The 25,299-nt window shown below is 35.0% G+C and overlaps 4 protein-coding genes across 9 annotated transcripts in view; 1 reads left to right on the top strand and 3 right to left on the bottom strand.

Annotated features, from left to right (window-relative positions):
• Positions 1-3,428, bottom strand: part of LOC119081729 (cyclic nucleotide-gated cation channel alpha-3) — a 144,839-nt gene extending 141,411 nt beyond the window's left edge. For all 4 annotated transcript variants that reach the window (XM_037190890.1, XM_037190891.1, XM_037190892.1 and 1 more), the window contains exon 1: positions 3,102-3,428. The gene's annotated coding sequence lies outside the window, so the exon portion shown is untranslated. The remainder of the gene's footprint in view (positions 1-3,101) is intronic.
• Positions 3,429-8,084: 4,656 nt separating this feature from the next.
• Positions 8,085-23,957, bottom strand: LOC119081778 (WD repeat domain phosphoinositide-interacting protein 2). 3 transcript variants are annotated; one of them, XR_005088525.1, is made up of 8 exons: positions 23,312-23,957; positions 22,395-22,566; positions 22,098-22,330; positions 21,511-22,032; positions 21,300-21,442; positions 21,014-21,171; positions 16,525-16,529; positions 8,085-8,092 (listed from the first exon to the last, which is right to left on the bottom strand). XR_005088525.1 is itself a non-coding variant. In XM_037190985.1 (6 exons), the coding sequence occupies exons 1-6, from the start codon at positions 23,374-23,376 to the stop codon at positions 21,077-21,079; spliced, it is 1,230 nt and encodes a 409-aa protein (XP_037046880.1). In that variant the 5' UTR covers positions 23,377-23,957; the 3' UTR covers positions 19,288-21,076. The 3 variants fall into 3 exon arrangements, 1 of the variants encoding a protein (XP_037046880.1); XR_005088524.1 differs by lacking the exons at positions 8,085-8,092; positions 16,525-16,529 and adding exons at positions 13,221-13,226; positions 14,040-14,044 and having other exon boundaries at positions 21,012-21,171; XM_037190985.1 differs by lacking the exons at positions 8,085-8,092; positions 16,525-16,529 and having other exon boundaries at positions 19,288-21,171.
• On the bottom strand, positions 10,967-13,188 carry LOC119081834 (ubiquitin-conjugating enzyme E2 G1). Its single transcript, XM_037191072.1, has 3 exons — positions 13,029-13,188; positions 11,539-11,641; positions 10,967-11,448 (listed from the first exon to the last, which is right to left on the bottom strand). The coding sequence occupies exons 1-3, from the start codon at positions 13,072-13,074 to the stop codon at positions 11,091-11,093; spliced, it is 507 nt and encodes a 168-aa protein (XP_037046967.1). The 5' UTR covers positions 13,075-13,188; the 3' UTR covers positions 10,967-11,090.
• Positions 14,515-17,873, top strand: LOC119081736 (N-alpha-acetyltransferase 35, NatC auxiliary subunit homolog). Its single transcript, XM_037190904.1, has 10 exons — positions 14,515-14,603; positions 15,165-15,340; positions 15,400-15,548; positions 15,618-15,841; positions 15,905-16,245; positions 16,308-16,489; positions 16,553-16,747; positions 16,807-16,956; positions 17,013-17,636; positions 17,707-17,873. Exons 1-10 carry the CDS (start codon positions 14,596-14,598, stop codon positions 17,845-17,847), a joined length of 2,190 nt encoding a protein of 729 aa, XP_037046799.1. The 5' UTR covers positions 14,515-14,595; the 3' UTR covers positions 17,848-17,873.
• Positions 23,958-25,299: the final 1,342 nt, after the last annotated feature.

Raw genomic sequence — 25,299 nt, 5'->3', positions numbered from 1 at the left:
ACAAAAAGGAGCATTATTCGTTCCGCCCTCACGGGTTTCTGTTAGTATTTTACAGAATACTTTACCGCAGTGCATGCTTTTTGCAATAAAATTTTGGTCTGAGAAAAGGCCACAGTCGTGTAACAATTGCGATTGTCGAAAATTAGCAAAAATCTCTCGTCATGCACCGATTTCGCTTAGAATGATATACCAGTTGTGTAGTCTAAACGTTTTCAATTGATATGAAGGGTTAAAATTTTCCACATTCAAAGCTTATAAACTCTTTCAACAAAATGCATATAATGCTTCCAAATTCATACAGTTGACTTTTGCATTTCTAACCAATGCAAAACTGTACGTGCGTACAGCTTCCGCCTCGGTTGTTCAACTGAAGTAAATAACAATATAGCTTCAAACTACCGAGAAATATTTGTGTAATAATCTTTGACGTGGTTAAGATAAGAAATGAGCCGTTAAAACAGTAACTTGCTAAACTTTAAAGTTGATTAATTGTTGTTTAGCAATATATAAATTGTTTGCGGTGTAGTTTTGGCCAATAGTTTTCGTTAATAGCACAACACAGATAAAGTTGGAGGCCATACACTTGGAACAATCAACAGGGTATACTTTGAGAGTTAATATAGTATCAACATCAGCTTCTTCCCTTGTAGTCATTAATTACTGTAGCTGATATTGTGAACTTACACTTTTTTAAGATTTCTTTTATGTTTTACTTCCACTCTTAAGAAAGATTTGATGATATAGAAGAACTTTATTTAAATGTAACAAGTCGTTTGATAGTGTTATTTTGCACACTAGTTGTCTACATGTTCAAATAAAGAAGCCGAAGGTGTGTCGGGCAAAATACACATTAAACCAAATTTCCCATACAAAGCCTTTGGAAGCTGATATCATTTGTATAAGTATACGGAAACTACAGCATTCGTTGTTATAATAATTAATTTGATATGGTTGATATAAACCCCTTTGTAACTGTAACTTATTTGCAAGATGTCTTGACACAATATATTGTTTCGTAATGAATTGAACATAATTTTCAACCCAATGATTCCATGTAAGACACTGACTTATTCGTCAACAACATCAGTAAATGTATGGTTTGGTCAACGAAATATAACAGAATTACTGGTCGTTAATGCATCTGACAATATTTACAACTCATAATGCTCTTCAAACAACTAACAACTTCAACCACATGTCCTTACGAAAACTCATTCTAATAATACTTTTATTACGTTTTAATAGCATAATACATCATGTACATATTATGTTGTGTGATACAATTGTAGTAAAACTATAATCACAACGATGCAGCAGCAGCACTTTAAACTGTGGGTGGGGTTACAAAGTTTCCGTACGGAAAACCAAATTTGTTTTTGCACATAAATATGTTTAGTGAAAATGCACGATATCATTAAACATGATACACGAAATTGTGTTTGTTATAAGTAATTCTGTCGACGACGCCATGATTTAGTAACGCTTCGCTTGTATTTCCAAAATAATAATTCTGCTTACGATAATAATAATTGAGTTTGTTTTTGTGTTTTCGTTCGGTTTACGTACTTAATGGTAAAGTATAGGGAAGTGTTGTAAGATAGGATACGTACGAGATGAATCTGATTTGACAAAAAATAAAAAGAAATATTGCTTGCTGTCGAATGTATCCGTGAAGCATAATTACGGTCAAATTAAATGTAAAGTAATAGTACATTACTATACAAGTGAAGTAATTTGATATCTCGTATCCAGATGAGTAAAAGTATCCGAGGGCTTCAGCCCGAGGTACTTTTACTCATCGTGATACGAGATATCAAATTATTTCACGTGTAAAGTATGGCGTTTTACTTTACGAGCGAGGGAAAGGGTCTTCACTAGTGAGGGAAAGGCCACATTACCTCACTAGTAAAGTAAAATCCAATTTTCGCTTTGCACAATGTAACTGAAAAGCTACTGCACAGCGAACATTCTTTTTGGAGATTGAGGGTTTTTTCTCTGTTACTTAAGGCATATCGCACATGGGACATCTACACTTACAGTAACTTGGCAAAAAAATTGACAGAGTTGATACTTTAGAATTAGGGGTATTGGGGCTTCAACCGATGGATCCACTTTTAGCTTGTCAAGAGATTTCATATTTAAGTCGAAATAAAATGCGACATTTTACATTTAAAGGATTATTTGAAAAGCGATAGAGGTGGATGGGACTGGGACGGGACATACTAACTGAACATCACGCTTTACAAAAACAATCCTTTATTTTACAAGTTATTTTGTGGTTGTGTAGCCAAAATATATTATTTATAAATGAAACAAATAAACGAGGCCTCACCTTTTCAGGTTGGGGTCAGGTTCCTTGACTGACTGATTTTCTCAATCTATTTTTGTTACGAAAACTCTGATTTAACGGATTTTAAATATGTCTCACATCACGCAAATAATCCTTTTTGAAATAATTCCAAGATTCTTATTGTCTCCAATACCCATTTACAAACTTAATCTCAAGATTTAATTGAATACAAAAAAGTTTTTTGAAATCCGATGAGTATTTCTGAAGTTATCGTGTTACCACAATCATTTCAGTGTGTTTATCATCCGTAAGACCCATGACTTTCTGTCAAGGGAATTATGGAAATGGTGTTTTTTGTCTGAAATTTGTTGATCTGGGCCGATGAGACGAGGTCAATGAACGCGCACAAGAGGCCATTTCCATCAATTGTTCCAACAAGTGTAATAAATTTTACTCAAATAAGAGAGGTAAAGTTTCTCTAACTTTACGGTGCGTTCTTTGGCAAAAATAGATAAAAGAAATACTATAACAACGCCGTCTGCATACTTGCAACTTTTATTCGCAAGAATTATAGATTGACGTTGAAACTTGGGAAATGTTAATCGAGTTTCAATATATTTCTGTTATTGTTAGAATTTTCCAGTTTTACATCGGAATCTACAGGTTACAAAACTATAGATGCGTAAACTTGTTAAAAAACGGAAAAATTAGAGTTTGTGGAATGTACTCCAAACTTTTTGGATTTAAATATTTTCTCAAATTTAAATAGTATTATAAGAACGGCATGCATACATTTGTTAAATTGTCTTACCTTTCTCTTAAAGACATCCCCAGCTACAAAAAATTCCACAATCAAAATTTTCTGTCATGATTCGCAGACTTTAAGTTGACTTTTTTCAGTTCTACTTTTCACATCACAATCCAGCCTCCTAATTAGTAATTTACTATTTCTCGCACAACCTTCATCTTTTTCCAAGGTCAAAATCAAGTTTCCATTCAATGGCAATTATAAGTGTTATTGGTTTCAATAAAGTAAAAATTCAATTTCGTACACACACGTTTCGCTATAAATTTTTCTTGACTACTGTCCAATTTGAGCCACCATTTGTCTTAAATACAATCTATGAACAATTCTGAGAACTCACATTTTTCTTATTTATTTTGTAATAACAAAGAAAACCAAAATGAAAAATAAAAATACCGAGACCCGATGTGATATATTGTGTATATATTATTAGATACTGGCTGTACCAGCGTGTATATATAAACTAATCGATATCATCTTCTTTCGCTATAATACCGTACATTCAAATAGCTGGATGCCTTTATATTTGAATTTTTATATTATAGGGATGAGGATTTTTTTAAACAAAAAGAAAAAACAATCTTTACTGATGCGCTCTGTCCAATTTGAACAAAAACACACGGTTCACAAACGTCGAGCGTCGAACAGATGCCGAGTCCTCGACAGAGTTACATCAAGTGAAAGAAATAAAACTGAATTATCTTCAACGAATCACTAGTTTTCAACTGAATCACAGCTTTCAGTATTTCTATATACGTACATTCCCGGCAACAAAGTTCCATTTCACATGAACGCTTTCGAAAGACCGAAATGTTTTTTTTATATTCCTTTTTTTCGGTCCCCTCAAACTGAATTTCTTTTTCAATTCAACAAAAGCTACCTTCAGCCAACAAAAAAAAAAATCAAATGAAAAGGTCATCAAACCATATGGATTTCATTTATACATTTATTCAGTTTTAAGTTCACCAACTGAATTCTTTTCATAATTATAGCGACGTAGCCAATGTTTTTATACGATTTTTTCCCATTGATTGTTTCACTGAAAATGCTCTATTTTGCCGCAATATCGCTAAAGTGCATAAACTATAGAACAAAAGCACGATGGAAATTCATATACAAAAAGTGTTTTTCCATCGAATCATTTCACTTTTTTTCACGATAATCATTTCGTACAGATTCATGATGGAATATAGTTCGTATGAGAAATGATAGTTTAGAAGTGAAAGATAAATTTTATGTGAAACACTTTTTCTTTACTCAGCTACAAAGGTTTAGCACGGTCGCTTAATGTTATTCGAAATGTCAAACTGAACTGATTAAGCTTATTTCACATTTATTCGGATGTTCCCTGTATTCAAGATGAGTGGCTGCACACACATACAAATGCGTAGAGTGAATTGGAATGAACGCTTTAAAGCTTTCGAGATGAAGCATCAAGAAGAGATTTTGGTACACAGTTGCTCGAATCTCTGTGAGTAGCTCTAAAATTCAAAAATCACACATTCATGTAACGGAATACTGAAATTTTATTTTATTAACCTGTAACATACTGCTATTCACCTGTTAACTTTTACGATGAAAAAATTATTGACAAGCTCTGGGGAATATGGTCTCTTATATTGCAAAATGTATGTTAAAAATTGAAGTACAAGATTCGAAATCAACAGATTAAAGATATTTTGATCGATGGAAGTAATGGACCTGATAATAATACTGGTCATATGCTTGCTGTCTGTGACAGGTTAAACATTCACAAGGAAGTAGTCAAGTTAGTAGAGCGGAATTTTATTTTAATTAACTTACAGCAGGTTTCAAAGTGTATGTAGTATCAAAATCATTCGACAGTCGGGAACCTGTCATGTCATTATATTGCTAATGTTGAATCTCAATTATTCGCAAAGAATTTTTAAACTTGTCGATGTGAAATGGTGTGACAAAAATCTTCTCATCGGTAATGGAAACACGTTACAGAAAATTTCATTGACAGTGTCAAAAAAGCTTTCCCATTAAGAATGTGATCATTTTGTTCACCTTACACATGAGCACTCACGCATCTAACAAGCCGTACACCAATACTGTAATAGTCCAAAACACCAAATGATGGAAATAAGAAGATATACCAGCAATCTTGCTGGTTTACCCAGTCGGATGAACGAAAATGAATTGAAAAGTCATTCCGGTACATGCGTATTGAGTTGTACAATTTTACCGAAAAATGTTTTCACCGAGCTTTATGCTGTGCGATGCTGGGAGGAGAATGTATCTAACTCGATAAGGTGTATTATACATACTTTAAACGAATACCTATATAGAACATGCATCTCTAAAGGATATTTGTACATGCTTTTAGTAGCGTATTATTATATCTGCTTGTCGTATAACATGGAACGTATAGTACTACGAAGATGTAATGACAGTACACAAAAAGTGTTGTTTTAATTTTACCTTGAGGCATGTTGTATAGTGTATATAAATGTACATAATATATAGACATATTCATGCTCCTTTGACGCAATCCAAGGTAAACAGTCAAATATTTTATCAGCTTCTTACCACTCATGAAAATGTTAAAATGAAGTAAAAACCTGAAATACTTTCGCAATTAGATTAACCAAACTTGTGGTGTGTTCCAGGTAGCGATTTCGTACCTGGGTTATTTAAATTCAAATTTTTGTATTATTTTGGACTATACGACAAAAAAATCAAGCAACTCAGTTGAGTTCTGTTACAATAGTGAAATGTTCATTTTAACAAATGAAGTAAAAGATTTCCTTGTAGTCATACTGTTTTACAGAAATCCGGTTGTTTAAATCATTATTATTGCCTATACACCCGTAATATTGTTGTTACATGTACATATCCCAGCCGCGGAAAGCGGTCGTTACATGTGGGAATTTTTTTATTACATCACAAGTAAAGGAAAATTCATATGAATTATATATTACACACTTGTCACGAAGAAGTCGAGGCTTGCCGAGACTGATAGTGACAAGTGAGTACTCTATTTTATCACATAAGCGAAAACGAGACAATTACATAGACCTGAAGTGTAATTTTTGAATTAAACTTCTAGTTAAGTAATTTTGACATCCGAACACCGCGCGTATGTGATAATAGTACTTTATTTCATATGGAGTAGGATCCTCGAGCGACAGCGAGAATCCTACTACATATGAAATACAATGCTTTATTGCATGAGCGAAAACGAGACAACAACATATGACTGTTTTGACAGCAACCTATTAATGTATGAATTAGCGCTCTAGATAAGTAATTTTTCGGGGAATCACACCGCGAATGCAATAAAATTCATTACATACCAGGAGATTTTCATTGCTTATCAGCAAAAATGTATCACATGAAATATTCTCTAGGTATCTAGAAATCGAAACAATCACTCACAATGTTATTTAATTTTGATATCACAAACTTTGTCACTTGAATTAAGTGCACACCAATCTAGGCAAATTCATCAAAAATTTTCGAAAAAATGAAATAAAAAACACAAAATTCAAAGTGGCAGCCAAAGTCTATAGCCATAATTTAAATTTTTTCAACTTTGCGAACACCAATGGTCAAACAATTTTAATATTTGCATTTTTCACTTACTTTCAAAAACACTCAACACTTTTACTTTCATTGTCCTATATTCACTTCACTTCATTGCAAAATTCATTGTAACACCACTAAAATCGACAAATATTACGCAAAATATGAATCTAGCACTTCACAAAAAGAAAACAGTAGAAGTAGTTTGTCAACACGTCACCGAAACAGTAGTGTTGCCAGTGATGCTTTCCGGATTAATGTTATGAATAAGTGTGAGCCGATTTCTTCAGCCGACTAGATTCATTCATAAACGTTTCAATGCAACAAAAGACTTTTTGTTGGTTTGGTTGTATCGGTACTTTTTATGTTTATTATTAGTCTGGCAGTGAATGAATTATCGCGACATAAATGTTGTGAAATTATACATTTATTTAGATAATCTTTTGATATTCAAGAATTTGCCAGTTGTCTTCTGGTCTTCTGGAACACTTTCGGTTTTTAACTGTCAGGTCCTCGGGTGGGAAAATGTACTTCTAACAACCATATTCCGGGTGGATAGGCAATAAAACAGCATATATTGGATGCTGCTTGGTAGTTCGTTACACTCGGAATCAATTTTGGGAACTCGCGAACTCACTCGTGTGGTTTTAAACCATTACAGACTGCAAGCATATGACCAGTATTATTTATTATCGGGTCTATTACTTTTATCACAGCCCTACTTCAATATTCCTTAGATACAAAACTTTTTTTTACCTGGAAAACATACTAATTCCAGGTAAAATAAAGTTTGGTACCTTCGGAATATTGAAATATTCAAATGGCCTAACTCTCGAATAAGTGTTCTTGTTCCCCATGGGTTTATGGCCAAAAGAAAATATATTCTTAGACCATAACACGGGTAGCAAGTAAAAGACGAAGTATGCAAAAAGTAGTAGTGCTGTGCTTTTATCGATCAAAGAATTTTAACCCGTTGATTTCAAATCTTGTATTTTACTATATAACGGACCGTATTACCCAGTACTTGTCATTATTTTTGTCGACGTTATCGATAACAGATGAATAGCCGTATGTGACAGGTCAATTGTTCCTTATCTTCCTTATGCTAACGATTGAACATATGTAGAAACGTTGCAGTGGTTCCATTAAACATCCGATGGATTTATAAAGTTCTAAAAAATATTTATCAATTTCTTTATCTGAATGGATTAACATAATTTAGATCCGTGTCATGGAGATTAATGATATGCTCAGCACTTGGAATTGGAGGACGATACAGGCGTAGGGCGATGGCACATCATCCTATTTCGTACTTTGTTCTCTTCACTAGCTTCCTCACGATCCTTCTCCAATTGATGTATTTTGAACTTGCTGCCAACTTCGACCAATTGTGTAGACATTTTACACGTATACTTGAAGGACTGGGTTAATTTGTTGAACAGCCATAACTCGCACACGGATATAATTCGTTCTGGCCTCCGGGTGATTTACATTTCAGTTTGTCTAGTATCTATACATTTTGGATAAGTAAGTCCGTATGCGCTGATAAGTGACCAAGAAGATCTACTGTTTACTGATCGGAAACATTTATCGAAAGCATCGTCGCATTCAGAGCTCACTTGAGTATATTTTCAATTTCATATTTTTCTTCGCCTGGTTCAATATAAACATCACAGTGGTAATGTAAATAACAGCACGCGTCCGCCATTGCATTCGGACCTAATTCATTAGGTCCCCGGAAAACATTTCCATTTCCCCATCAGTAAGTGTCGATTTAGTCCTACAAAGGTCTTTTTCTATTAAAAAAAAAGTTCAAACAAAATGATGCATTGACCCATGTGACCGTACCGAAAATAGAGAATATTATTTGTGTTTCATAACAAAACGTAACTACGTTCAGGTAGAGAAGTAAGTGCAGTGTAGCATTCTCCATGTAACAAAAGGTTGCATTGACAATTTTACCTGTTCACTGCTTTTGCTGTTTATGTTTGTACTAATTTCTTATTACAGTTGACAATATCAAAATGCCTATATACAACTTGTATGGGTGCCAGGCACTAATTTTGAGAATTTTTTTTTAGAAAATTGAAAAAATTGAGAAAATTTGAGAAAATTGAGAAAATTTGAGAAAATTGAGAAAATTGAGAAAATTTGACAAAATTAGGAAAACATTTTCTCAAAATTAGTGCCTGATGGGTGCTGAACTTGTATATTTATACTTTATAGAAAAACAATAGCACTAACCACGATAGCAACTTTCGTTAACCGAGAAACATCTTTTAAAATCATTGAAATGCAACATCCAAAATAACTGATATCGTGGTACTATTGTGTCCTTGTAAGGAATTAAAAATTTTACCTTTCACGATTAAACTTCATTCCTCAAACAGATTTGTGATCTATTCTGTAGTCCTGTAATCATTTCAGTCTATTCAAAATTTCAATCTTAGAGGAAAATTGTGATTCTCTGGATTCTCTGGATTTGGACACTAAAAACTAATGTGACAGACAAATACCCAATATTTTCAACACAAAAAAAGACATCGCTGCTCATATACTTCATTTATTTTTAAAAGTGTAAAATACACAGTAAAAGTGTACAGATTTACCACCTTAATTTTCCTAGTTTGGTCTCTAGATAGGGTATTGGACAGACCAAGTCAGCTCTCTAGCAATCCAATCTACCAATTGTTTACAAAATTAGGAGGCCAAAAATCGTACAGTATCCGCTTATAAATTTCATTATTTTAGAAGTGTATGAATACAGTGTAATGAAACTTGCAAGCGAACACTGTTCGATTTTTGGCCTCCTAATTTTGTAAACAATTGGTGTGATATTGCTAGATATTGCCTTGGACAGACACTCAATGTTTCAGCAGAACAAGGACTCCCTTGATTGGTACTCTTTAGAACTGTAATAGACTCACAGTTTTCAGCTTGTCTGAAATTTTAAGATACCAACTCATTTTATTTTCTTTGTATTCAAGGTCGTCTTGGCTAACATGCTACTACAAATTTAATTATTTATTGAATGACTCAGATTTCACAGTTTCTTTAGAAAGAAGTCACCATGCTCTTTAATTTTAGAGTTAAATAACTTCTACTTGGTATATCGGCAACTCGTTGTCCTTCACTGACGTTAAAACTCGTTTCCGTAGCGCCTTCACGGGTAAAATATACTACGTAATGGTTTGACAAGTCAAAATAATCTTGAACTTGGAAAATACGGGCTGGTCCCTGTGTTCGAACGTGTGAACAACGACAATTCGCACTTTATATTTTGAATATCGGCCGCACTCAATAATTCAAAAGAGAAGGAATTAGTTGACTAAAACTGAATCGAGGTCGTAGAACCAATTTACTCTCTCAAGATTTGTTTTGCGCTGCCTTCTGTTTTTGTTCGGATAATATTCGTTGGATGTTAAAACCGACAACGAATCCACAATAATATAATAACGATTTCAGTACTATTGCACAGAGTTTGATAACACTATCTGGATATTTAACCAGCATGAATTGCTTCTAAATTATACATAAACAGCATGTTGAATCGATGTTTTATTACGATTTCACGTTGAACGTCCTCAAACAAGTACAAGGGTGTACTTTTGGAAGTGTAAGACTTATTGTAAAGTCGACATCAAGTAGCACACATTTTTTGGACGTTGCTGTTCTGATAGTTGTCTGATCTTTAGGCTATTACTTTGTAATAACGTTTTCTTAGCGAACCGAGGGCAATATGTTAATATTTGAATATTCATTTCTAAAACAACGTTTGATGCAAACTCTGTCACTTTTTTCCATTCGACAGTTGTTATATAGTCACTTCCGAACACTATCCAACGTCAAGTTAGTTTTAAATAGGATTGTTAATCCTCGTAATCAGTATGATTGATTAGGTTAAGGACAAAATCATCATCTTAGAAATGGGATAGTGTAAGAGAAATAATAAGTTCGTCTTCCGTGTGAAAATAGTTCCTATATCCGGTTCAATATGACGCTCAACTCATCTGTAGAAATTTATGAGTTGCATGAATGGTAAGACCCAGCAGTGCTGGGCCAGCATCGTACTGAATGCCTTTTGGAGAATATTCTTGGACGATGATTTTTGGTTAATAAAATAATTTGGTCTCATCAAATATTGAAAAAGGACACGTCGACATTAAATCTTTGCATTTCTATAAGTTTACCTCTTTTTTGGTGGTTTTCGTGTGATGCTCCCATAAATTTTTCGTACAATCCTCGTACAATAGGTGACTGCCGTTTACAAAAAAAGGAGTGGAATACCAACGCGCCATCGAATTTAAAGAAACACATTTCACTTAAATAAATTGTTATTAATTTTCAGTTTTATTAGACTGTACCAGACATATACGGTCGCCCGCAATGATTAGTGTCGCCATATTATCATGATCAATTTAAGTTAAAAATAGAAAAAAGAAACATTTACGAGCACTCCTCTTGGCTCTTTCGAACACAACGCGCTACTTTTCGTTTAAAATCTGGATACGCTTCCCGCCATTCTTTAGCGGCATCGACGTTGGCTGGCGACTCATCATTCGGATCGGCTAACATTGATATAACTGAAATTAATATCGTCTCCACTGTATGAACGGGTAACCAACGTTCCGATGCCTTTTCATAACCATATTTATCATCGCCGGGTTCATGTAGAATACTAATGCAAACATCCCCATTTTTTTCTATATTTGGATGCCATATTTCGGTGACGAATTTCATACGTGGTGGTCGGAGTGGATATTCTTTCGGGAAAAATAAATGTGCCTTGAAAAAACCACCCTCACTGGAAAGTCAGAACAAAATTCGTCAAAATTTATTAAAAATTCGAATCAAATATGGAAGATGGAAGCAGAATGCTCAATCGGATACGTACTACAATGTGTCTGGAGGCCCAATGATTAACACCTCCCATCTGTGGATGTCACTTTCATCGATTAAACCGGCTGAAAATCCCTCAACAGGATTTTTGTTCAGCTCTGCAAAACAAAGTAGAAAAAAGTCCATTGTTATTCATAGTTGTGTTTCAATCGATTGGCATAGTCATTAAAGGCAAAATCAATTCTATTCATACGTTATGTCGTTTTATATACACCTGAAGGTGCAAACAAAACTTAAACAATTACAAGGGTGTGACGACATTACCAAAAAAAAGAAGAAAAATTTGTGAATGTTGTGAAGCTACGACCGGCGTATGGATATATTTACTGTAGGATAATGTAAAAGTTGTTAGACATTTAGGCGAGATAAAGCTTTTGGTAAAAACGACCGGAGATCCGATGAACGATATGCTCGACTTTTTTCATTATTTTTTTTCACCTCTCTCGTTTTTTCTTTCTTGCTTGAACCATCGAATGGTGTATGTAATTATGTTTAATTATAGAAACTGAGCTGGGAATGTTATTTCGAGAGCCGCTGTATCTCTGTATTTTAACAACATCTTCGGGAAACGATTTATTTGGAAAATTAAGTTTGATTTACAAGTACTCGATTGGATGACGTAGAAAAATATTATTGAGGAAATATCCTACGTTTAAATGAACTTATTCCCTAAACAATGAATGGTCTTCAAAAATCAGTTTTTCATCATGATTCAGACACAAACTTCAGCATAACTGTTAGAAAAGTGACTTCAACATTTTGAAAAAAGTGCCAGGCCGACATTGAATGTTCTTATTACTTCACGAATTGTCGAAAATAAATTTAAGAAGTACCTATATAACGGAAATGTAATGGAAATTCGAATAATCAAACTGCTAAAACGAGTTCATTTCTTTAATTTCAGCTGACATAAATCTCATATTTCTAACGGTTACATCTCAAGTATCCGGTTCAAGCCCAAAACCGATTTATGTCCTTTTTATTATTAAAAACTTTGTATATACACATCATTCCATCTAAATACCATATACGATAGAAAACGTAAAAAATTAAATATTTTTACCGAATTAAACCTAATTAGTTCAAATATACACAATCATCGGTGATTAATCACACCCGGGCCAAAATTACATTTTTGCCATCATCATCTCATTTAAACTTCGGCACAAACATAAAAAATTATATATATGGACAATGTCGCGACCATATTGATTTTTCTTTCAGATTTTTCAACACATGATCATCTCTAATTTAAACTCGCAAAAGCCTCTGTTTTAGTTCGGACGAATCGTCAGATACTGGGATTCGATATTGAGCCGTAATGAAAATCGATAGAGAATTTTAGATCTACCCAAAAAAATCGACTGAATTATTCGTCCAAACAAAGCGAGGCCATTGCAAATGCCCTTTGTGTCGGCACCCATTATGTTACATTTTTATCGAAAATTATTTGAATAAATTCATTGTTTTTATGGTGTTACTTACCAGCTAGCTGTTTTTTTAACAATAATGATGATTGAGTTTCGGACATTTAATTATTTGTAATTTTGGTAACAGAAATTAAAAAAATCGAAAATGACGAGAATGTTAGCTGTGAAAGTGAGGTTAGAACAACATCCAAGCCGAATGGTACATGACAGTTAACTGGAAGTTTCCACCGTTTCCACTGAAAGTCACAGCCATCTTGATTTGTAAGACATGAAACGTTCGGCATTAAACACTGTTCGGTAAAGAAGTTCATTCACTATATCGATTATTTACGGTTGTGTCTTACTCATGGAATAATTACCAATGAAAGTGTAAAACAGGTATGGTCTATTGTCCGCCCGGAGGACATAAAAATTTGATTTTCGTACTTAAACGCACTCATTTTCATATTATTTTGACATAAAATGTGAGTGCGTTTGAGACGAATTCGGCGATCGACCATACCTGTTCTCTACTTTCATTGATAATTACAGCTGAATACAGCTCGATAAGTTATTGAATCTAATGTCAATGAAAGAACCAATTTAAGACACTTCTGAGTTGATCACGAAGGTGGTGAAACACAAGTATTGGCAATTTAGACGAGTTTTGTTCAACACACTCTTTTCATACGTGCGTTTAACAAAACATGTTTAAATTGTCAAAATTTGTGATTCACCCGCCTTCGTAAGTGGCTTAACCTGTTCTTTCAGAACCTTGGACATTACACCTTAAATGTTTTATTGCACCAAAATTAAAACTGTTTTTTAAATCCGCCGCTATATCCCATGTCAACAAGAAAACATAAATGTTTTATACTTTGAAGAACGGGTGAAAAATGATTATTTACATTGTTTGTCAAAAATTTTTAAGAAATGTTCGAAGTCGAAATCGGATCATAATAGATGCAAAAATTATGATTCCTTGTAGCTAAGGGTCTGAAAGAAGAGGTTAAGGCACTTCTCAGTTGATCACGAACACAACTGCATCAAAATATTTCTTAACCTGTTCTCTCAGAATCTTGGTGGCAGCTTCTAATCAAGTTACACTAGATGTAAATAAAGACTAGAAACACCTATTTGCTAAACAATTTGTGTTTACCCGCCTTCCTAAGTGTCTTAACCTGTTCTTTCAGAACCTTGGATCTTGTAACTTGCTTTCTCATGGTTCTCAGTTAGCCAGAGAGATGCTAATATGACGACTGTGACGTCGTTTCGATATATTCCCTCTATCTGTCGAATGAGAGCTGTTTTTTTTAGAGAGAATTCAATACATTTTCTTTCGACCAAATTCAAAATCATTCAACATATTCCGCCGAAACGATCCAGTCGTCATATTAGCATCTATATCTATAGTTAGCAGAGTTAGCACCTTGACAACATGATAGGAACGTGATTTGAACTTTTGATTTTTAGCGCCGGATGAAAGGCAGATTGTGTACGTCCATGATCTGTACTACCACCTGATTCGGGACAAGGTACAAATGAAAATGGAATTGTCAAAACAAAATTTTTATATATGGACTGTCAATCAGTCAGTCTATTTTTTTTAACTTTTTAGTTCGCGAAATAAAAAAGTAACAAAAATGGATAAGTAAGTGTTACGCGAACACCAATTCCTTCAAATTTTGCCTCATAAAAAATACCAGAAAAAATGTTGAGAAACTGTTGCAAGTTCAAAGCTTTTTTTATTTGTGAGGTCCTGGATTTTTAGGTATCCATTAGCCCATTAGTGGGTTGTTGCATATTTCTTTGTGCTTTTCTGTAGTATGCCTAGGAATCTTATCAATCGAAAGTACTCGCTAGACTCACGATAAAATATTGATTTTTGTAAAATCAAAAGTGCTCGACATAACCTGTGAGGGGGGGAATGTAATGCCCAAAGAAAGGTTGAAAAATTGAAGTGACCACTGTGAATGTCATTATAACTTCGTATCTGAAATAATTTGGTAAATACTTCAATCAAAAATGCTCCTAATTCAGTGAAAGTCTGTGGCTGCTATTTCAGCTGAATTCAGATGAAGTGTTCATGATTAAAGGTTCTTGCCTTTCGAGTGAAATGGAACTTTCAGCATTACTATTGCTACAGTCACTTAACATTTTTTCGTCCCATCGTACCCATCTTACTTTGATGACCATCAACTATCTTTTACAGATCTTATTATTCTAAAATTCCTGAATTCGAAGAGAAAACTTCTTCGTATTCAGTGATAAGCAACACAAACCTCACAGATGTCCAGGATATTCAAAGCAAAGAAGAGTCCAAACAACCAGAAGTACCTCGATATGAATGGAAAGTTATCACAGACGAATTTTTTGAAGCGGTTCAAGGTAACAATAAACACACCTTACACCTTGCTAAGTCGATGCTGTAATCACTTCTTACGCAGAACTTTCGCTGGGTGAACTCATGCACAACGAAATGTTTGGCTTATTCGAAGCTATGTCTGCAATCGAAATGATGGATCCGAAAATGGATGCGGGCATGTGCTGTAACAAAAACACAGAACCACCACTAACATTTGAAACCGCTGTGAGCGTAAGTGCTATTATCGTAAAAATGTCTATGCAATGCAGTTCCTCACTGTGCTATTGATTTTTCAATCAGACAAATCAACTGAAACTATCGAATTTCGAAAAGAGTGAACTAATTGGAATTATGGATGGCGTGTACTCGTGTCTTGTGTCGTGGCTTGAAGGTCATTCTTTGGCCCAAACATTGTTTATTTGTCTGTACCTTCACCAACCATATCAAATTGAAGACAAATCGTTAAAAGCGTTCTGCTGTGCTATTCACAAACTCGCACAGATCATTCGGAAGTTCATTCTTTAGTGAGTTCGAAATTCGTTTTCAGAAGACAAATTTTTCAAATTCTTATTTTGAAATGTTTCTAGTGCTGTTGTGTACGAAGAGGAAGACTTTGAAATTCGTGACTATGAATACACGTTGGAACCGGATATGTCGAATTCCAAGTCTTGTTTCATGTTAAAGGAGGCCGAGGATGACTTAACCAAGAAAATAAAATCGGGCCAAGATACTTCGGAAGAGACACAAGCAATTGTCAATCGTCTTAAGTTTTTGCGCCTGGTGTTGCAAGCATTAGTTGCTATTTGGCCGGACAAAAATCTATCGCCGACACAAATCGAAATGACCGAAATTCAGAAACTTTTGTCTGGTGCTGTGGATGTGATGCCAGGAATAAAGAAAACTATTTCACTCGGAACACAACCGAACGGTTAGTAGACAAATTTGTTGTCAGTGGGGTTGCGGTTGTGAAGGAATATATTCGAATTACAGACGATTCACCGAATGCGATGGGATTTTCGCTGATGGTTAACCAACGGATGTTACCACCGACGTTTCCACGATATACCAAAATCAAAGATAGACTCCCCGCAATGAACTTTCTCGAAGAATTCGTTCAACGAACCAAAGTTGCCTGCAAAATTATTCATTTTCCCGTTTATCAGAATGCTCTGGTGTGTTAACATTGAGATAGGGTTCGATTGCCAACTTTAACTTTTGCTTTTCTAAACATTTAGAACTTTTTCATGGACTTCAGTCGAAAGAACGGGCCGTGTCTCCTATCTCGTAGCATACTGCAGTGCTTGTATTTTCCTAAACCGTGCAATAGATTCGGATTGACACCGATCTCGGAGGTTTTAAAAGAATCGGCTCGTTTGTTTAGTGGATCACCCGCGCTTGTATCAAAGAGTCAATTACTGACCAATCCAGAGGTAATACAAAACCATCGTATCAACGATGAATGTTCGGACTCAAAGTGATTTTGTTTCAGGTGGCTAAGTGCATCGATACCTTTTTCACATATTGTGGAAATGTCTACAACGCTTTCGGAATGTTTATTCAGATATGTGGCTTTAACAAAGCGCGTCAACGGGATAAATTAGCCCGCTTATTGGATGAATTTGGTGTTCTAGTCGATGAGGTAATTCACTTTGAGTTACAATACTGTACACTAATCTGATTGCACCATATCGTTAGGCTGAACGGGTTGATGCTTTTCTGCACTCAAAGACAAGCGACTCGAAAAAAGAACCGTTATCGTACTTTAGCACCTGGGTTTTGTACCACAGCTTACGTGCCATGTCAATGTATCTGCTTTCTGGCTTCGAGCTAGAACTGTACAGTATTCATGAGTACATCTACATCTATTGGTATCTCTCTCAGTTTCTCTACAATTGGATCGTATCGACCCTAAATCGAGCTGAATGCTTGATGGAACACTCCAAAAATGCCATAAAGCAACAGAAGAAAGCAAAGCCAAATAAGAAGAAAACAGCCAGTCCGAACTACCGAGAGCTAGTGCTCAATCAGTCGTTAAGCAACATGTTTAACGGGTATTTTAAGGCATTGGCTGGTTTCACGAAAGAAGACCGTATACCTCAACCGTTACCAGTTTTTGACAAAGAGAAAATTCGCTTTGACCACCGTTTCGCTCCATTCGCTGGTTTGCTCAATTTGCCCCAGATCACGTACACGGAATTCAACAATATGAGAACGTTCTTCATGATGAAACATCAATCCACCGAACTGTACTTGGAAGCTGGAAAACATTTTCACAGTGCGAGAATTATGCTGGAATCGATACCGAATCCTGACTTTGAGGTAAGCAACTTTGAATGTTGATTTTAGATGGGAAGCAGTTTACTTTACAAAAAATAATTTCCTTTTGCAGATACTTGATATCATTAAAGTGGCAAAGACGAATTTTGTAGTGATGAACCTGCTGGCAAAAGGTCACAAGAAAGACTCAAAAACACCGCCGAGTTTCGATTTTTCATTGCACAAATATTTTCCTATTATAAAGCATAATTAAATAAAGGAAATTTTTAGTACCAAAAATAAGGGATTGTTGTCTATCAGCTAATCTATAAATTCGGTAACGTTTTCGAATGATCCAGTATTGTACCCTGATATTCAATAGTCATCTTTCATGGCTTTCGCGTGTGGAAATTCACGCTATCGTCGGTATCCTGGATACCGGGAAGTTTTCAGAAAAATTCAAATTTACGATTTTAGATACCGGGAAATTTGACTCGGATACCGGGAAGAAAACAAAATTTCGACACGAGGCTTTCGTCAGAATTTAACTTTTGAAAATAACGAAAATTGTGTCCACGAAGTCGCGATTCAAGATATCTACGATAGGACCTCTGAAATTAGATTTTTGTTCGAAAGTAAAAGTCAAGATCAAAATGCTTTAGGGTGATTTCGATGCCGTTGCTAAGCTTAGTAGAGATTTAGAGGGCAACGTTAGAATTCACGAGTTTTCTTTTCGAAAATCTAGATGTATTTGTCAAAATGGAAGCTATGTATGTTCTTCAAATTACATTGAAGCATGTGAACTGAAGACTAATCTTAACGACGAGGTCGATATACCGCAGGTAGCACTTCTCCATGTTTAGTTTTCAACGATATCTGTTCCGGCTTAACGTTATTTTTATCGTTATTTTTTCGTTAACTGACGCAACGTTACGAAAACGTGTAAAATGTAACGTTCAGAACCAAAAAAAAAAATGAAAGCTACGGCCCGTAACGGTACCGAGATTGTACGCCAACAGTAATGTTATTTACTTGTATCATCTACGTAAATTACTGTGTTAGCGTCAGCACACTTTTTAGAAATGGAGTTGTATCGTTATAGAAATGGTAACGTGCTTGTGACGTTACGAATTGTAAAGGAAAGTCAAAGAAATCAAACAATAACGTTACAACTGAGAACTTTTTGCATGAAAATATAACGTTTATGATGTCTGGCGAAAAGAATAAACAGATGTATCCTTTAAGCTTGATTTCCACTTGACAAAAAAGTACTCCATGTGAGAGCCAATTTTTGCTTTGTTTACATGACAGCTCGCGCTCTCACAGTACTTTTTTTGAGTGGAAACCATACTTAAACCTGAAAATGTCAGCACAATGGGCGTATTTTCTTTAACTGAGTGATGATGCAGATCTATGAATGACTCTGGAAAACGTTGTGACATGACTCCCGCAGAGATTTTCGTGATTTTATAATCATTCCGGGATTTTCTAGATTCATTATGATTTCAATGATTCTCGTGATTGACAATAATCAGATAGTTTCATCATAAATTGGCCCATTTGAACGCAGGCACAAAACTGGGCTTATTTTAAGGAATCTAAAATCTAGTCCAATTTGGTAATTTTTAGTAATTTTAAATTTCTTAAAATTGGGCCCTGGTACCAATAGGAGATTCTAGAGAGACTGTTGAAGAAATGAACACCAATTCCATTATTTATTTGGATTTTTTTTTAATTAATTTTCTTTCATGTTTTTCTCTTTTACAATAGCCATTTCATTGTCAAAGATGGTTTTAAGTTTCTAGAAAATATATTTTTTTAACAAAATTTTGTTTTTCTGTTTATCAGAGGTTTCAGCTAAAATATAAAAAAACGGGGATTTTGTATCTACTATTTACATTGTTCTAAACGTTCATGAACGAAGTGAAAATATTCAAATTGTACAAACTGTTCTCCATGTGAATTATTACGAAATTTTATTCTAATAAAATGTCTAATGATAATTGCAACAAAAAACTCATTAAAAATGAATTCGAAGCAAAAATCCCAAAAGAATAATTTTTAAAACGGAATTCTAGTTACTAGGTTTTCTATATATTAATAACTGTGCACAGTGTCAACACATTAAGTCATTTACTTAAACCAATCATCTTATTTATAAAATTTACGACCAATTGAGTCTAAATCCTTAATTAAGAATTTTGTTTAACGTTCCGACATAACGTTTCAATTTTAAAAATTAATTCTTGAATGTGATCGTAAGTTTTCTTACTTGTTTCAATGATTCATTTCTTTTGTTTCGATTTTCGAGTGTTGAACAACATAATTTATTCACAGTGATATTCAATGTTCCATCATAAAAATTGGAAGATTTTCATTTCGCTTGAAATTCAAGCAACATTCGTTTGTCTAATCATCGACGATGAACTGTCAATTTATGTGGCAATCAAAAATTTTAAACTTTCATTCGACGCACAAGAATTTCTGATATCCTTTAGTGTCATTATGTTTAACTAAAAAAAAACTTCCCAACTTAAGTCAACACAGTGACTCACCATTTTTGTAGAACAATAATTTTCAGATTTTATTTTCGATAATTTATTTAGGACCAGTAAATATTTGTTTTATAAAAGATTACACTTGACGAGATGTGTGACGATACTGATTTATTTGATATTTCGATTTAAATGTAAAGATCGACGATTTCATTACCCACATGCATAGATTAATGAGGGTCATGGAAATAATGCGGTGTCCTTTACCGGAAAATCGAGACTTCGCTGAACAAAGTACCGGGCAATGTATGGATCGGTAAGTCACGTTTTTGGTTACCGGAAACTGTGACTCAGCTACCGGGAAGATCTCTTTCAGTTCAGGTTTACCCGTACCTATTAGACACTGCCTAATTTTGAACTGAAACTGATGAACATTTGAATGCAAATCCAATCAGGTAAAACATTCTCTCATATTTTTTTCACAAATTTTCCTCAGTTCTTCCCGCTTTTCCCAACTTTTACTAAAAAAAAGTTTTTTTAATTTGGGAAAACTTGGGCAAATTTTAGAAAATTTGGGAAAACGTTTTTCTAAAAATAGTTGAGGTTTCCTGAAACTCTTAGCCTGAAAGCGCCCTAAAAAATTTCAATTTTTCAATTTCAAGTTACAGGTCCGACCTTAGCCCAGATATTTGAAAATTTATTCATTATCATTCGGGAAGTTAGTGCACCTCGGGGAGTGTAAACCGCTATAACTCGGAAATATGTCCGTGGTCCCAGGTTCGATTTCGCATTGTTTGGTGAAACCGTTGATGAAAATACTTTCGAGAAAACTTAATCAGAATGGAAAGCACCTACGTAACCTTAAGTCATTTTTTTATTTAGCTAAGTTCTACAATTAAAGGTTAAACATTATCTGTTGAAAATTGTAAGAAATTTCAGCCACACCTTACACTGTCTTCAACGAAAATATAAAATGAATTTGTCACAAAATAACAAAAAAAAAGAAAACTATTGGTCATCGTCTGAAAAATCGGCGGTTTTTACCGCTGATGCATAAGTGGTTGATGGTACTTCATTAGTTGGTACTATGATGGGCGCTGATTCTAAAAATAAAAATATTCTTAGCCATTGCCTCGTTTTAGATCGATTGGATTAAGCGGTTTTCATTACAAATCAAGCTTTGAATATTTTTTTTCGCATCACACTTTGCAGACAATACAAAGACACAAACCTTGCGCATGCGATGCAATGGTCGTCAATTCCTTGTTGTCAAAGTTTCTTAAATCATGTTTTATCACTAGTCTACAGTCTCCACCTTCCACAGCAGCGATCTGGTAAACATACAAATATCCGTCCTGAGATGCAACTAACAATCTGAAATTGAAATTCCGGTTACAGACCCATATGCATTTCTAGTGAGTGAGGAGTGTTTCAACACTTACTTTAACGATTTTTGTATCGTTGCGATAACACACGCATGTCTTAAGCCAGCAATCGGTAAAACGGCTGTCGCAAAGGCTCGTCCTTGGGTGAACACATCGGCCACTTGAGATGGTAACGCCAGTGGCAGATAACTGGAAACGGTTTTACTTAAGTAGCCCATCCAATCACCACTGGCAGCACTTTGGGATTGTCCATTGTCCCGCGTCTCGGTGGCAATTTTTTCCAGAGCAAATATGTGCACCGTCTCCGTATTGGAACTGCAGCATAAATATTTTGAGCAAGTGCTAAACGACAACGATGCTATCGAGACGCAACGCTTGACGCCACGTCGAAATTCGAATAATTTTGAACCATCCTGTACGGAAAAGACCCGAATGACCGTTCCTTTTTCACTTGCTGTGGCCACTTCTGTACCGGATGGACTGAACGCAATCGCAGCCAATGATGATTCGTGTGCAGGAATCATTATTTTGGCGTGCAAATTGACGGCATCAAATATTTGAACTTCACCGATACGAGCGCTGGGAATTTTTTTCAATTTTTAGATCAATAAAACGGATCAAATTCAACAGATAAGCAATCTCACCTGCCCGGATATGCTAAGTAACAATGATCAGAATCAGCAGCTAATGCACATAATCCGTTTGGATTCGGAGGCGTATCACGAATGGTGTGAACCACTTTCATATCACGTATGTTGTGTATGTACAGACTTTCTTCCAGACATACCACTAATCGGGCCCGATTCAGTTTGACCGCGAGAATGGTATTCGAGTAGGAATAATTGCATATTTCCGTGCCCTTTTTGAAGTGACATACCTGAAATCAGATAGTTTTCCTGTTGATTCATTTACACCTTTGACAGCAATATCGACGGAATTACCTTTAATTTCCGGGGAGCATTAATTGAAACAATTGCAACCAATGAACTGCTAAACAAACGTTCGACCAAACAGATATCTTCACCAACGCTGCGATAAATTTCTTCCAATGCCGACTCAACCGAATTTAGTGAAAACAAATTGTAACCGTTTTTTGAACCAACAGCTAACGATCTGAAATGGAAATGATCGAACGTTCAATTGTGAGTTGTTTGTGTAGTAGTCATTCAAATTGTGCATACACTCTTCAAGGGATGGGTACATAAAGCGTTTGAGTTACAAAAAAAATCAAGTTAAGTAGCTAGTAAGCAAAAAAAAGAGTCTGACATTGTCTCTCTTAACGTTTGATTGAATTTTACCTAATTTGGAAGACGATAAAATTCTCTATTGCCGAAAGAATCAACTTCGCATTTCTGAAGAAACTCCTTTCTTAACCATATGCGTGGACGAACACTAGACAATGTTGACAAAGTGTTGTCTTGCTTTGACTTGACCAAAAATAGACAATGTGACAAAATCAACTGATACTCATTTTCAATTACATGTGTATAATGTTGTCATTGCACGGAGTCATCTCTAATCAAAAGTACCTTTGTCATGAATACACAAAGACAATGCCTTGCGTTCCCTACAGACGTCAATGTATTTTCGTACATACTATTCTACATACGTGCCCATCGCAAAAAAAAAACAAAGCATAAAATAAATCGACGGACGGCATGTTTATTGTTTTCGTATTTTAAACTATCGAACGCATTTCTTTCGTAACAAAATTTGTAATTTATTTAACGCGCAAATTTGTTATACTTTTTCATAAAAAGAAATAATATTAAAATCTCAGGGTCATTCATACGATAAGCAACAAATAACTCTAACAGTAAAAAAATAATCAAATCAATTCAAATTTATCCAGACTTACGTGACATCCTGGTTAAAATTGACAAAGTATCCAGAATCGATGTCCGATCGTCCTAATAGACTCATATTAAAACTACCAAGTATTCGTAGGAAATGAATTTTTATAACATAGACCACCAATTTGAGGGATGACAATGAAAATAGCGACGCTTTCAAGCAGGTCAAGAAATGGATATCGCTGTGAATTCGTCGATTTATATTGCACCGAAAAATACGTATGTAGATCACACACCACCAACAAACTATTCAAATTTTATTAATCGAATAAGGTTTTCACAAAAATAACAGGATCGAATGTCTTTATCAAAATTCAGTCGCCATTTATTTTCAAGTTTATTTATTTTGTACGCGACAGAGAACAGCTGGATTTTTTACACACAATCACAACAATACAATGGCACTGTCGTTCTATTTAATTTTATTAATTCTTAATTTAATTCTTATTGAAATCCTTGCCGCCCTACGATTAGATGGAAGTGATTGTGGTAGAAATATATTCTCGTTTTCTTTTTAAAAAAATATTGGAAATCTATGTGCGACTTAAAACACTTCTATTAGACTCGTTATATTTTTTAGCAAATGTATGCAGGATTTACATGAAAGCTCGTCGGATAGAATGACAATGATAATATCGATAATGTAGTCTGTCAAAGAAGAGATTTACATTACCGAGTTCCGTCAAAATTCTTTTTCAAATGTTGCATTCGAAGGATACGAAATGTTTGAAATTTTTTTAACAGAGATAAAGATTGGGTCATAAAAATTGTGTAATAATACTTAGGTGGCAGATTGAAAATTGAATATTGTATATTTGTTTATAGATTTCCACTCTGAATTTCTATTGAATATTGTTGTATCAAGAAATTTGTCGAGCGCTTTTCTCCAGTTTTGTGTTGCAACAGTTTTCCGATTTTATTTATGAATTTCTTAGTGTCCTCTCCCATTGGCCCGAACGTTTCGAAAGCGATAGAAGTGAATATGTAGACACGTTTTGGTTTTGGTAATGCCATCATGTAGTGATTATGTTTATGACGTTCTGATTGGTCTGCGACCGAGCTAGCGATTTTCGCTGATTGGGCCAGGTTGGATGGAGCAACAGTGTCGTTGACTGTAGCATCCCAAACCAAAGATTTTCCTCGTTCCCAAGGAGTGATGCCGTCAACGCGTTTTCCGTCCGATCTGCTTATTCCAGGCGGTTCTTGCTCGGGAAATCGATTTTAGGTAAAACATTCAAGGTTATTTTATTGAATCCTACATGTCTCGGAATTCTGCCAGCGCTCCTAATGCATGAGAAACCGTGGTGGCCGTTTTCTTCGACAGTTTTTCCACATCGGCAAGTGTGTTTTTTGCATACTTTCCCTCCCAAGCGTATGACAATCGCAATTCGAGCTGTATTGTTGTTCAAAAGTAAGCCCAACTCAGACAACGGTATTACTTGCAACCACTTTGACGATTCGTTTTTTGGATGATGCAAGTAAACGCGCTCTATATGTTTGGTCAGCATATGTAATGAGTTAATGGGTTGAATGAGTCTAATTTGATGTCTGAACCTGTTCTTTCAGTACGATGGACTTTTCACACAATCAGGCCGTGAGTGCGTTTAACAAATTATTGTGCCACAGAAGGATATAAATATTAAAAGAGTCCAAAACCGTACGTTGACGGACAAATGTCATGCATAGAGACATAATCTGGTCAATATTAATATGAAAACCGATCTCTGTCGATGAGAATTAGTGTTTACAGTTACTTTTACTTGGAACAAGCCTATAGATCATCTTCAAGTTACGGCACTTTCACACGTGACCTCACTTAAGTTTCGTTAAATGTTTCGTTCATTCATTCATTTGTATGAGATTTTTCTAACGTTGATGACATTTCTTATCGTGTATGGCATTTCAAACGGCCTTGAAGATGATGAAAGAGAAAGAAATATTTTGACAAGTACAACAAGGTACCAATGAACCAATGAAGGTACAAACCAGGTAC

The sequence above is a fragment of the Bradysia coprophila genome, unplaced genomic scaffold (assembly GCF_014529535.1).
Source record: "Bradysia coprophila strain Holo2 unplaced genomic scaffold, BU_Bcop_v1 contig_358, whole genome shotgun sequence".
NCBI lineage: Eukaryota > Metazoa > Arthropoda > Insecta > Diptera > Sciaridae > Bradysia > Bradysia coprophila.
This window is presented reverse-complemented; position numbering and strand designations above follow the sequence as displayed.

Excerpts from the sequence above, each read along its gene's own strand:
- LOC119081778 (XM_037190985.1), bottom strand. The coding sequence starts at position 23,376 with ATGAGTCTATTAGGACGATCGGACATCGATTCTGGATACTTTGTCAAT. Across the intron at positions 22,567-23,311 it reads AATTTTAACCAGGATGTCAC|ATCGTTAGCTGTTGGTTCAA; the intron begins GTAAGTCTGGAT and ends TTTCCATTTCAG. Across the intron at positions 21,443-21,510 it reads ACGATACAAAAATCGTTAAA|ATTGTTAGTTGCATCTCAGG; the intron begins GTAAGTGTTGAA and ends TTTCAATTTCAG.
- LOC119081834 (XM_037191072.1), bottom strand. The coding sequence starts at position 13,074 with ATGTCCGAAACTCAATCATCATTATTGTTAAAAAAACAGCTAGCTG. Across the intron at positions 11,642-13,028 it reads GTTAAAAAAACAGCTAGCTG|AGCTGAACAAAAATCCTGTT; the intron begins GTAAGTAACACC and ends TTTGTTTTGCAG. Across the intron at positions 11,449-11,538 it reads GGGCCTCCAGACACATTGTA|TGAGGGTGGTTTTTTCAAGG; the intron begins GTACGTATCCGA and ends CTGACTTTCCAG.
- LOC119081736 (XM_037190904.1), top strand. Across the intron at positions 16,490-16,552 it reads CCGTTTATCAGAATGCTCTG|AACTTTTTCATGGACTTCAG; the intron begins GTGTGTTAACAT and ends CTAAACATTTAG. Across the intron at positions 16,957-17,012 it reads TTGGTGTTCTAGTCGATGAG|GCTGAACGGGTTGATGCTTT; the intron begins GTAATTCACTTT and ends CCATATCGTTAG.